Genomic DNA, 14,338 nt, shown 5'->3' with positions numbered 1-14,338 from the left:
ACTTTATGAGAGTGCCTCCTTAACTTTATGCGAGTGATCTCGGAAGTATCCCCAGTCGCCACCTTAATTTTATGAGAGTGCCACCTTAACTTTATGCGAGTGATCTCGGAAGTATCACCAGTCACCGCCTTAACTTTATGAGAGTGATCTCGAAGAAAAACCGTACCGTGAGATTAAATGTGAAGAGTGTTTGGATTTGTTGTGTGGTACTTAAGATCGGGAGTTGTTCAATCCATCTGAAAAAAAAAAAAAGTTTGCAAGTGCTACGTTTTTCCAAGTTTTGGCCCATGCTCAAGGTCCCAAGTGATCTGTTTCATCCAAATTGTGATTCCAGATTTACCTTAAACTATCATGTTTCCACAAAGGGGTAAACATGGGATAGACAGCAAAAAACACTAGAGACAAAAATTGAGTTATTCTTATTTTAAAATGCATAGTATGCCAAAGACACTTATGACCCTATGACTGAGGCATAAATGCTTCACCCCTTCATTTCCTTGACTTTCATCACCTTGTAACTTTATGGGAGTGATCTCGGGGGAATACTGCGGCATGAGATTAGTACTTGCAAAAAGATAAAGGCTAAAAACTACTAGATATAAATGAAGACCGTTTTAAGATATTTTTGTCCTTGGCACTTTAGAAAAATATCTTCACACGTCACCACGAGTGACAAGCAGAATGTGAATGGCATTCAAGAACCATCTAAAATTATACAATAGAGGTTGGTAACTGTTGAGAGATTGTTATGAAACTAGACAATTTTGTTCTCAAGTTTCCTTAATTCGTGCCTTCTTGAAACTTCATGCAAGTGATCCCCACATTCGAGTTCACACCGTCTTGAGACTTCATGCCGGCAATCCCGGAGGGAATTCCGTAACCCGTAACATAAGATTAATGCTTCAACAAATTTAAAGCTGCAACCTATTTAAACCTGCAATCTAGCTAGTGTTCACAAACAGATTTTGGCCAAAATTATCACACACTCGTATGGTTTAATTTTGATGCACTATCAAAAATAAAAAGTTTGAACAGGTGTTCAAGTTTGTCTTGCCAAATCATTTGAAGTGTTTTGAGTGAATCACCCAATACCTTGAAAATCTTACCAATAGAAATATGTGGTTGAATGGCAATGTAAGACTCGTACACTGAACTCATCAAAATTAAGTTCAAAATGAAAAGAAAAATGACATTCAATTCTGATATTACTTTATGTTGTCTTTAGAATAGAGCCTCTAAATGCTTGAGGTATTTTTACATGCCACCACAAGTAAAAAGGAGATATCCTAATAACACTCTAAAGCTTAACTAAGAATGCACATCAATCAATGAACCGAGAGATGTTTGTAACTTAAATATTCAGCCACCATGTTTCCTTAATTCTTGCAGTCATGTAAGTTCATGGGGATGATTTCAGAGGAAATTCCAAGTTGCTTTAAAAAAGATATATATCTAAGCTCATTTGTTAGATGAAACAGGCAGATGACAAATCTAATGGGAATGTTTATTAAACATTACATAGATAGACACACCATGAGATAATGTGAATTATTACAACTATAGGTGCATCAACATAACTAAATATATAGTTAATAAGGAAAGATAACATTTCCCATTAAAAAAAAAGTGAAAAAAGCTCTTATAAATGCTAAGAAATCTCCTCTAACACTCTTCCATTCATTTCGATATACCATATACTTTTGTTAACAAATTTATTTGACCCTAAATATCATTGAGGAAGACAAAACAAAGAAGAAATTATCATCACAGCAATATGAACCTGATTCTGGAGTAGCGCCATATAGGGGAACTAATCGTATATTACACTTAACAATATCAAATTTGATAATCATTTCTTGAATCAAAGATAGGTGGAGGTTTAGAACTCACATTCATGTCATAGAATCAGAACAAATAAGCTATTGCCACCCCTGGTGTTCTCCCAAGTCCAGCAGTACAATGCACATAAACTCTTCATTTTCCCTCTGAGATTGTCCATTCCAATGATAAGACTGCTTTAGGTAGAATATTTTGCAAGGAGTTTGGATCAAAGTCTATATTGCCTAATAAAATAGATTTATAAAATATATCAAGCTATGAATTATAATCCAATCTCAGAAAAGCAAGCAAAGCATTTAACAAACTTACAACTCTTTCAGAAAAAGGTTTTCTAACCATATGTGAATGTCACTATAAATGCACCTCCTATTGATATTATGCTTCCCACAATTTTAGCTTGGGTTGTTCTAGTTTTTACATCTATCTTTTCCATCCTTAAGTTGTGGTAGTAATAGCATTGTGAAAAACAAACAAAACACAGAACAAGAATGGATAATAGGGTAAGATACTAAGATAGTGATTCAGAAAGAAATTATTAATTACATCACTTATATATGTAATATTGATCATTTATTCCAACTGTAATTAATAAATACAAAATAAGATAACTTTGATTTGACTTGGACTGATTTTTATTATCTTCTGAGCATTTTTGTTTTCATTTTTCTTCTTCTTTGAAACACCTTTGAGCAGCAAATGATGATTGTACAGGTTAGAATTTTGTCAAATAAATCCATAAATTGAGAAAGAGAAAGGAACCTGCAAATGATAGCAAGTATGAAGGTGAAAGCAGGAATGAGGTTACTGATAGCTGAGGAAAGTGGGATTACTGTAACTAATTCCAGCATAGCCCAGCATCTGTGATGAACATCTGCAAAAAATTCACAACAATTAAGGGTGAAAAGAGCCTTAATGATGGTGAATTCCAATAGTCAACTCAAAGAAAAGGGTATATATAGGAATAGTTAACTTACCCTATGACCCCAAGCAGGGAAATTTTGGAAATGATTGAGAAACTCAGTGGAGGAACCACTCTTGATCTGCAAAAACAAGATGAATTCATATAAATCCATCAAGTGTTGATGTTTTTTCACAATGTATTAACCAGATAGGAAAAATTAAAATTTCTATCTCATGACAATGCCATTATGCAAGATAAGTTGGCCATTGTTGTATATACTTTCATAAAATTCAGAGTGGGAGTCTATTTTCTCAACAAAATTGACTGAAATGCAGGCTTCCCCAATATTCTACATCCTTATCTTGCTGCAAATTCAGAATGTATGTCACACCCTCTTCCTTCCTGAGGTGATCGATGTCTTCATGTTTCTGTGGTTGGGATCCCACAATGAGATTGTCAGTTATAAGTGTGTAATTCAAACCTGAAATAAATCAATCACAGATTGCATCAGCAGCAGAAATCATATTACTGTGCTATGCATTTTATATAATAGCCCCAAATTAATACAGCACTAACTGTTCCTTCTAGCACCTTATACAAAATGCAAGTAATTAACAAAGGAAACCCATTATTATATCAAACAGTTGTCAGTCAACTAACAAAGAGGGAAAAAAGAGGAAACTAACCCAGATCGTGGTGATACTCATAAGGATTCCTCATCATCCTCTTCATAGCAAAATTGTAATCTTCCATTCCGTCCTTGGATTTAGAGGCAGCGGTATTGCTGGTGGAGGGTTTGTGCTTCTTCTCATCAATGCCACTTTCTGATAGCTTCTTGCAGCATATCCGAGTGACAGGACACGATTCAAAAGCAGCGATGTCCAGAGGGGCAGACGACAGCGTGACAGCAGAAGCAGAAGAGGCGACAACCCACAAACGACAACGAGAAGCATCGATGGTGACAACGGCGACGACGGCTTCGCGCAGCTCCAATGGTGACGACGGCGACGGAGCTGGCAGTGACGAGGACAGCCAGGCTCCCCTCCACTGGCAGCGACGCTACTCCCTCGCGAGCTCGTCTCTCTCTTCCCTCACGTTATTACTCTCCCGACAGCGACAAGACGGCGGCGACGGTGGCAGTGACATCCACAGCCGCCGTCTCCCCTTTTCCCCCTCTCCTTCCTTCTCCTTCTTCCCCCCTCTTTCCTTTTCTTTCCGTTTCGTGTGTGTATGGTTTAGGGTCTGAGTGTTTGTGTGTGAGGCGGCTGGGAAAAAATAAAAAAGGCGAGGGTGAGGGTTAGTTAGGTTTTTATTTTTTTTTGTGACTAAATAGAAAAGAAAGAAAAAAAAGAGATAAAACCAAATTAATTGGCTAGAGATATATTTAAATCTATTAGTTGTTGAAACTCACTCCATGGTTGGCTCCAATTCGAGTGAATGTCCGCGACAGAAGCAGCTGCTTTAGCCATACAATCTGCAACATTATTTGCAGTCCTCTGAATTAAAAGAATAGAGACTCTCCAATTCCAATTCATAACCTCCTGTATATGTTTTGCCAAATTCCATTCCGGAATATCTTTACCAAGCATTCTTTGGTTTACCAAGAAAAGAGCTTCTAAACAGTCTGTTTCACAAATAACCTCACGAAATCCACTCTCCCAAGCAAGAAGTAAGCCTCTCCAAATTGCATACAATTCAGCAAAAAGAACACTGCACACTTCGACTTTCCCAGTGCAACCTTTCAACCAACATCCATCAGGATTGCGAATGATACAACCAAAACCAGCATAGCCAGAAGGAGCAAACCAACTAGCATCACAATTCAATTTAACAGAATAAACTGGAGGTGGAACCCAATGCAAACAAAGTGAAGGAGGAGACAGAGATTGATGCATAGCAAAAATAGTGTGAAACTCCCTTACTGAACTACGAATCAAACTCACCACTTTACTAGCACTCCATGAATCATCTATATTAAATAAGTCATGGTTCCTGCTTCTCCAAATCCACCAGATGGTCGAAAAGAAAAGAAAAATATTTTCACTCCTTGCACCTCTATAGAGCCAATCATGTAAATTCGAGTTATCTGAATACAGGCCTAAAAGGTTCCAGACCTCCTTGGCACTAGGGCACTCCCGAAGACAATGAAGAATTGATTCAGAACCATTCTGACATCGATGACAGGTGCTAGATAAAGCTAAACCACGACCCAAACGAAACTCTGCCGTAGGAATAGCATTATGAAGACTGAGCCAAATCAAGAACTTGTACTTCTCAGGAATATGCAGTCGCCATATCCACAACCAATTATCATGCTCATTCCAGTCAAACTTTCTTTTGGCTAGCCAACTGTACCCACTCCTAGCTGAGTAAAGTCTAGAAGATGACACACCCCACGACCAACCCGAACTCTCTCCAGCATTCAAATCTGGATTATAAGCATTCAAACGCTGTTTGACATCTTCTGGAATGATAGAGAAAATATCATGAAGATTCCATTGACCATCTTTCCAAACGTCTCTAATAGTTAAATCAGAGTCAGATATATGTACAAAAGGGACATCTTGAGCAATTGGACCCTCAATACTCCAATTGTCAAACCAAAAAGATTGATCAAGTGACCCAACGCACCAAGAGAAGGCATCCTTAAGAGCACCAAAAGCCTTTGAGATACTCTTCCAAACATGAGAAGCATTGCAAGGGATAGGGCCATCTAAAACTCCCTCATTCCTCATATACTTCGCCCTCAATAGAGCAACCCAAGGCTTGTCCTGACAATGAAAAAGTTGCCACACCAATTTACCAAGTAAAGATATATTAACACACGCAGGATCTCTAACACCCATGCCACCAAATTTTTTTGGAGTGATCACGGTCCTCCAATTAACAAGAGAAAGACCTTTACCATCAACTTGACTCTTCCAAAGGAACTGTCTCATCATAGAAGATAATTTATCGCAAACCCAATTTGAAAAAAAAGATACCTGCATATGATAGACAGGAATGGATGCTGCAACAGAATTGATCTGGCAAAGTCTCCCTGCTTTATTTAGAAGCCTTCCTTTCCAATTAGCTAATCTTCCCCTCACTTTTTCAATCACCGAATGAAAATTAAGGTACAGAATAAGTATTTTTAATAAAATTAGTAGTAATTAAATTACTAAAGATTTTAAATAAAAAATATCTAAATATTTATGAAAATTATATAAATTTTAATTAATTTTAAATTTAAAATTTTATAACTTTAATTTAATTATTTTTTAGTAAATATTTTTTTTTAAATAAAACCATGAATAATTATAATAAATCATAGATAATTTATTATTTATTTTTTAACAATTGAAAGTTTTACCGATTTAATGATAAGTGTTGGGTTATAGTAGGTTTAGAATTAGTAGAGGGATAAAAAAAATTAGAGCCCTATATTTTGCTTTTAAGTGAGTTTTTCAAAAATTCTTTAAGTGTAAAAATATATTAAATATTAGAGTGTTAATGAAACAAAAAATAATATTTGTTATAAATTTATATTAGAGTAGAAAAGAATGGTGACATTAAGTGTGAGAGGTGGAGCCATGAAGATAGTGAGAGTGGACAAGCGCGACGAACAACAGAATAAAGAGTGAAAGTGAGAGTTAGAATTAGAGTTTTAACTTTTTATATTTGTTTTTATTTTTAAATTTTAACTATTTTTATTTATGTTTAACAATTAATTTTTTTAATTTAAAAAATTAATTTTTTGTTAACATTTAAGACTTAAATATTAGTAAAAATTATATATTAATTTTATAAAAAATATAAAATAATATATACCTTTTTAAAAATTAATCATTTAATCTTTAATTTTTTATAAAAAATAATTAATTAATACAAATAATATTTTAAAAAAATACAATTTTTGAAATAAAATAAAATTATCTTAAAGATTTTAACATTTTAAAATAAGTTTTATAGTTACAAAACTTTTTATATTTTGTGACAAACAAATAATTTGTTACAAACAATATTGAATTTTATGACAAATTAATTTTTTGTTACAAAATAATTGGAGTTTTTGAAGTAAATGGATATTTTGCTACAAAATATTTTGAACTTTTGCAAGAACTTCATCTTTTATTACAAAATATTATAAATTTTTGCAACAAAACACTGATTCGTTGCAAAAGTCAATATAATTTGTAATAAAAAAAACCAAGTCATTACAAAATATCAAAACGTTTTGTAACAAATTGTATTGTTGATACAAAACATTATTATTATGTAACAATTACTAATTTTTGTTATAAAAAAATAATTTTTTGTAACAATTTTAAATTTGTTACAAAATTTTTGTTACAAATGTTCCATTTTCTTGTAGTGGTAGTTATCATCATCACAACCCTTATCCGAAACCCTAAACCCTAAACCCTTCTTGTTAGGCTTGCGATATATTTTCTCAACTTGCTTTGCCTTGTGCAAGGTAGTGTCAATTAGCTTGGTAATGTTAGGAACTTGATAATTTAGAGCTACAAAAATATCACAGACTGTCCCTGCTATGAATGAGAAGCAACTCCTATTATACCCATCAGTACCGGCTCAAGCGATTTCCTGCTATTTAAATATCCAATATCGGCAAGAATCACTGCCAGAAATCACCATATCATATACAATGTCCAAAACAGGCTCATTTTTTATTCTCCAAAGTACATTTACACTAATAAAACATACAATTTAATTCAGAAAAAAATCCCAACATCTTTACAAAAAAGTAAAGCCCTTGAGTGCAACTCATGATACCATCTGAATTTTACCTACACGCTTCAATATTAGAGGTTTAAATCCTGAAGTTGCTTGTGAGATTTTAACCTTATAATCACCTATTATCCCAAAATTTCATGATCATCTTTACAAACCAAGATAATAATATTTGTTTTTTTTTTAAATAAAGTGTATTTAGACAATATCTATACTATATAAACCAAATCACAAATACAATGTCCTCTTAGCCCTACGTAAAACAGAATACAGAAGAGATGTTCTTTGAATCCCTATCTTCCCAAATAACCCTTCCATTTGCATAAATTGAAATGGTTTATCAAGCATGAAAAGCATGAAATTCGACTGTACCAGAACATCTTTTTCTTTTTGACTTTCACTCAATCCCAAAAATAAGAAAAATTATACTGTACAATGACTGAAAAAACAAAACAAGGAACAAAGAAAAAACCGTACCGTAGCTGAGGATATTGAGTTAAATTTGAAAACTTGGGCGAAATTACGAAACCCTAAACGCGATGAAGGAAAGAAAGATAGTAACGGAAAATTTATGCACCGCCCTGTGAATCCCTGAGTGAATCTCTGATAGTCTGATTTGATCTTCAACTTGTTTCGAAACGCACCGTTTTAGAACTTTTTATTTTTAATATTGAGATTGTGGTGATGTTTTTAAATAATGTGGAGAGTTGGTGTATTTTTTTTTAGTACTGCTAAGGAGTCAATGGTCTAAGTGTACAATGTATACAATGGGTTAAATCTTTGGCCCAATATGAATAAAATGAACATTACCTATACTATTTAGAATAACCATCTCTAGAGCTCTGATACCATGTTATGAAACCACTCATCCAAAAATTTAAGCTGATAGAAAAAGATAACACTAATGGTTATATCTCTAATACTGAATCGAACATCTCTAAACCCCGTTGTACACATTGTACAAATATTCCATTGGCTCTCTATACTTCCTCATTTTTTTTTTGGTATGGATGGTCACAAATCTGAAGGTGATTTGTGATTTTTTTTTTTTAACAAAATTGACTGACCGATTTGCATATTCCTTAAAAAAAACTTCAGTCCACACAAATCTGAGACTCAGATTTCTCTATTATCCCAAATATGACCCTAAGTTTTATTTCCAAAACAAAACTGGTCCTTCGATTTGTGAATTTCAATTTTAAAAAAAAAATTATCTCCTTATCCATAAAAAACACAATATTTTTTTACAGTTGAGCATAACACATTTTAAACTTCCATAACTAAAAAAATTACCCACCGTTTTAATCGTGTAACGGTCAAAAAGTCAAAACTATTTTTACTTGCAGTGCACGTTACTATACACGTGGCCAAGTTTGGTTCATGGTGTGCCAATTTATCGGGGGTGCACTATAATACCTTTTCTCTGCTTGATCACCCATGCTCCATCAGCGTCAAGATCACTTTTTCTTTTATTTATTTAGTTTTTATAAATTATATCTTTAATTATGGAAATACAATATATTTTATAATTGGTGGTTCATAACTTCATATTGCAACTTATTTTATTATGATGAAAAGTCATGTGCAGTCAACTTCACGTGAAGTTGATAATTGAAAACCATTAAATAATTTGACCGATTTGACTATATTTTTCAACTTCACATAAAATTGACTGCATCTGAATTTCTACCTTTAATTATTTTGTACCAATGAATACCTTAACTGTATAGAAAAATTCTAATTGTCAACCGATTAAATAATAATCACAAAATTAACTAGACATCATAGCTTAACTTTAACCTTAAGAGACATCATTGGTTTATAATTCTTAAACCAAACTTAAAAATTAAAATATATAAAATGTACAATTCTCAATTGAAATACCAACAAAAAAAGGTAAATAAATATACACCTACAATATTACAAAAGAAGAAAAGAAAATGAAACTACAAGTTAGATAAGAAATTAAAATTAATGCACTACACCATCACCCAGCTTCACTCCACGGTAATAATCCTTACATTCAAACATATGTGGAAAAGAAATAGCAAAATGTTCTTTGGAGTTCCCACTACACTGATACTGAGGTGGAAAATGGTAACAAGGCTCAGGTGACAAGTCCCTAAGACAAAATTATCCCAAATTCTATCCTCTAAATTTTTCTTTCTATCTAATAATAGAAGATATAATTTATAAAAAATAATTGATGAATTCTTGAAATTAGAAAATGATACTTTATTTGTTACAAAATTAAAAATGAAAAGAAATTGAAGGAATAGATCACAAGTGATTTTTTTTATTGAGTGCTTTTGGAATCATACATTAAAAAGAAAATTTGATTTTGTCATCGATATTTATTTCAGAGATAATAAGATGAGGTCTCTTAAATGTGGTCTTCTAGAAACTAAAATACCAAACGAAAGGTATTCCTGAACCCTAGTCCAAGTGAAGAGTGAGGCAAGAACCCTAGCCCAAGTAAAGAGTTAGGCAAGTCACTAACCGTTGAGGAATGATTCCGAGGCTCTAATATTTTTGTGCCCATATGTCACCTTTTTTTCTGTTGGACAAGTTGCACCACCTTAACTTTATGCGAGTGATTTCGAAAGTATCGCCAGTCGCCGTCTTAACTTTATAAGATTGACCTTAACTTTATGCGAGTGATCTCGAAAGTATCGCCAATCGCCACCTTAACTTTATGAGATTGACCTTAACTTTATGCGAGTGATTTCGAAGGAAAACCCATACCGTGAGGTTAAATGTGAAGAGTGTTTGGGTTTGTTGTGTGGTACTTAGGATCGGAGGTTGTTCAATCCATCTGACAAAAAAAAAAAGCTTGCAAGTATTACGTTTTATGGTAATTTTAGTTCCAGGTTTTGGCCCATGCCCAAGGTCCCATGTGCTCTGTTTCATCCAATTTGTGATTCCAGATTTACCTTAAAATATCATGTTTCCACAAAGGGGTAAACATGGGATAGTCAGCAGAAAACACTAGAGACAAAAATTGAGTTATTTTTATTTTAAGATGCATAGTATACCAAAGACATTTGAAAGCTTAAACTATGACCCTATGACTATGAGGCATAAATGCTTCACCCCTTGATTTCCTTGACTTTCATCACCTTGTAACTTTATGCGAGTGATATCAGGGGAATACTGCGGCATGAGATTAGTAATTGCAGAAATGCTTCATCCCTTGAGGCATAAATGCTTCACCCCTTGATTTCCGTGACTTTCATCACCTTGTAACTTTATGCGAGTGATATCAAGGGAATACTGCGGCATGAGATTAATACTTGATTTTCACCTACTTATTTTTTCATGTGGAGAAGAGTACATTAAACATAAGATTAGGTGACAACTTAATTAAGATTTATCGAGGGACAAATGATAAATAATTATTAGATATTTCCATTTCATATTAAGTGTCTCATTTTAATTTTACACAAGTATTAAGACAATCATTATATTTTATTGAAAGTATAAACAATCAAAAGAAAAAGACAAAATTATCTTAAATTCTATCTTCTAAATTTTCTTTTCTATTTAATAATAGAAGATATAATATATAAAAATTAATTGATGACTTCTTGAAGTTAGAAAATGATCCTTTATTTGTAATAAAACTAAAAATGAAAAGAAATTATCACAAGTGATTTTTTTAATAAGTGCTTTTGGAATCATACATTAAAAAGAAAACTTGATTTTGTCATCGATATTTATTTCAGAGATAACAAGATGAGGTCTCTTAAATGTGGTCTTCTAGAAACCAAAATACCAAAGCAAAGGCATTCCAGAACCCTAGTCCAAGTGAAGAGTGAGGCAAGTCACTAACCGTTGAGGAATGATTCCGAGGCTCTAATGTTTTTGTGCCCATATATCACCTTTTTTCTTATTGGATAAGTTGATTATCGGCCGTCGTCACCTTAACTTTATGCGAGTGATCTCGAAAGTATTGCTAGTCACCGCCTTTACCTTAAACTATCATGTTTCCACAAAGGGATAAATATGGGATAGACAGCAGAAAACACTAGAGACAAAAATTGAGTTATTCTTATTTTAAAATGCATAGTATACCAAAGACACTTATGACCCTATGACTGAGGCATAAATGCTTCACCCCTTCATTTCCTTGACTTTCATCACCTTGTAACTTTATGGGAGTGATTTTGGGAGAATACTGCGGCATGAGATTAGTACTTGCAGAAAGATAAAGGCTAAAAACTACTAGATACAAATGAAGACAGATTTAAGATATTTTTGTCCTTGGCACTTTAGAAAAATATCTTCACACGTCACCACGAGTGACAAGCAGCATATGAATGGCATTCAAGAACCATCTAAAATTATACAATAGAGAGGTTGGTAACTTTTGAGAGATTGTTATCAAACTAGACAATTTTGTTCTCAAGTTTCCTCGTGCCTTCTTGAAATTTTATGCAAGTGATCCCCACATTCGAGTTCACACCGTCTTGAGACTTCATGCCAGCAATCCCGGAGGGAATTCCGTAACTCGTAACATAAGATTAATGCTTCAACAAATTTAAACCTGCAACCTAGCTAGTGTTCGCCAACAGATTTTGGCCAAAATTATCACACAAACTCATATGGTTTAATTTTGATACACTATCAAAAATAAAAAGTTTGAACAGGTGTTTAAGTTTGTCTTGCCAAATCATTTGAAGTGTTTTGAGTGAATCACCCAATACCTTGAAAATCTTACCAATAGAAATATGTGGTTGAATGGCAATGTAAGACTCGTACACTGAACTCATCAAAATTAAGTTCAAAATGAAAAGAAAAATGACATATTCAATTCTAATATTACTTTATGTTCTGTCTTTAGAATAGAGCCTCTAAATGCTTGAGGTATTTTTACATGCCACCACAAGTAAAAAGGAGATATCCTAATAACACTCTAAAGCTTAACTAAGAATGCACATCAATCAATGAACCGAGAGATGTTTGTAACTTAAATATTCAGCCACCATGGCACCATGTTTCCTTAATTCTTGCAGTCATGTAAGTTCATGGGGATGATTTCAGAGGAAATTCCAAGTTGCTTTAAAAAAGATATATATCTAAGCTCATTTGTTAGATGAAACAGGCAGACAACACATCTAATGGGAATGTTTATTAAACATTACATAGATAGACACACCATGAGATAATGTGAATTATTACAACTAAATATATTGTTAATATTATTCGCAAAAGTGTTTTATTTTGGTGTCAAAATTGTGCACCAACAATGGAACTGTATAATTAACAAGCCACAATAAGATGATGACTATATCAAGAATAGGTAAAGTACCATTAAAATTTATAGGCATAAAACTCCAGGTATATTACATAATTCTGACAATCTTAAAAATAGATCTCTTGCCCAGTCCCAAAATCTATTCAAGATTAATGAATGGGTATATTATACATTTCTTTAATTTGTTATTCCAATGTAAGATTCCAAACATGGGAGACAAAGGAAAGATAACATTTCCCATTAAAAAAAAGTGAAAAAAGCTCTTATAAATGCTAAGAAATCTCCTCTAACACTCTTCCATTCATTTCGATATACCATATACTTTTGTTAACAAATTTATTTGACCCTATATATCATTGAGGAAGACAAAACAAAGAAGAAATTATCATCACAGCAATATGAACCTGATTCTGGAGTAGCGCCATATAGGGGAACTAATCGTAGTTATCATCATCAGAACCCTTCTTCTTAGGCTTGCGATATGTTTCCTCAACTTGTTTTGCCTTGTGCAAGGTAGTGTCAATTAGCTTGGTAATGTTAGGAACTTGATAATTTTGAGCCACATAAATGTCACAGACTGTCCCTGCTATGAATGAGAAGCAACTTCTGATTATACCCATCAGTACCGGCTCGAGCAATTTCCTGTTGTTTAAATATCCAATATCTGCAAAAATCACTGCCAGACATCGCCATATTAGATACAATGTCCAAAACAGACTCATTTTTGTTTTTCCAAAGTACATTTACACTAATAAAGCATACAATTTAATTCAGAAAAGAATCCCAACATCTTTACAAAAAAGTAAAGCCGTTGATTGCAACTCATGACACCATCTGAATTTTACCTACACGCTTCAATATTAGAGGTTCAAATCCTGAAGTTACTTGCTTAGATTTTCACCTTATAATCACCTATTACCCCAAAATTTGATGATCATCTTTTCAAACCAAGGTAATAATATTTAGGGTAAAGTATATTTTTTGTCCCTGAAGTTTAGCAAAAATTTTAAAAATACCCTTAAGTTTTATTTTGTTTCAATTTTGTCGTAGAAGTTTTCGATTTGCATCAAATATACCCTCAACGGCTAAATTTTCAAAAAAATTAAGACCAATCTAACAATAATGCATGAAAACTATGCTTGATTTGCTTGTGTTGAGGGTTGTTCTTATGAAATTGTTGTTGAATTGGTCTTAAATTTTTTGAAAAATTAGCCGTTCGGGGTATATTTGATGCAAATCGAAAACTTTTAGGACAAAATTGAAACAAAATAAAACTTAGGGGTATTTTTGAAACTTTTGTCAAACTTCAGGGATAAAAAATATAATTTACCCTAATATTTATTTTTTTTAAAAATAAAGTGCATTTAGGCAATGTCTATATTATATACACCAAATCACAAATACAATGTCCAGAATCTTAGCCCTGTGTAAAACAGAATACAGAAGAGATGCTCTTTGAATTCCTATCTTCCCAAATAACCCTTCCGTTTGCATAAATTGAAATGATTTATCAAACATGAAAAGTATGAAATTCGACTGTACCAGAACATCTTTTTCTTTTCAACTTTCACTCAATCCCAAAAATAAGAAAAATTATATTGTACAATGAC

At 33.1% G+C, this 14,338-nt stretch overlaps 1 protein-coding gene across 1 annotated transcript; it reads right to left on the bottom strand.

The window, feature by feature from the left end:
* Positions 1-612: 612 nt before the first annotated feature.
* LOC112749808 (uncharacterized) lies at positions 613-13,421 on the bottom strand. The gene is made up of 8 exons (XM_072217780.1): positions 13,307-13,421; positions 12,178-12,233; positions 3,427-3,787; positions 3,020-3,221; positions 2,814-2,879; positions 2,599-2,710; positions 1,891-2,063; positions 613-934 (listed from the first exon to the last, which is right to left on the bottom strand). Exons 1-4 carry the CDS (start codon positions 13,419-13,421, stop codon positions 3,052-3,054), a joined length of 702 nt encoding a protein of 233 aa, XP_072073881.1. The 3' UTR covers positions 613-934; positions 1,891-2,063; positions 2,599-2,710; positions 2,814-2,879; positions 3,020-3,051.
* Between the last annotated feature and the right edge of the window lie 917 nt (positions 13,422-14,338).

Source organism: Arachis hypogaea, chromosome 15 (genome assembly GCF_003086295.3).
Source record: "Arachis hypogaea cultivar Tifrunner chromosome 15, arahy.Tifrunner.gnm2.J5K5, whole genome shotgun sequence".
In the NCBI taxonomy this organism is placed as follows: Eukaryota; Viridiplantae; Streptophyta; class Magnoliopsida; order Fabales; family Fabaceae; genus Arachis; species Arachis hypogaea.
Note: the sequence above shows the minus strand (reverse complement) of the source record. Positions and strands in the feature narration are given on the sequence as shown.

Coding starts and splice junctions, on each gene's coding strand:
- LOC112749808 (XM_072217780.1), bottom strand. CDS start 13,421: ATGGCGATGTCTGGCAGTGATTTTTGCAGATATTGGATATTTAAACAA. Junction 12,234..13,306: donor TCTCATTCATAGCAGGGACA/GTCTGTGACATT, acceptor TGATGAGTTCAG/TGTACGAGTCTTACATTGCC. Junction 3,222..3,426: donor TGAGTATCACCACGATCTGG/GTTAGTTTCCTC, acceptor GATTTATTTCAG/GTTTGAATTACACACTTATA.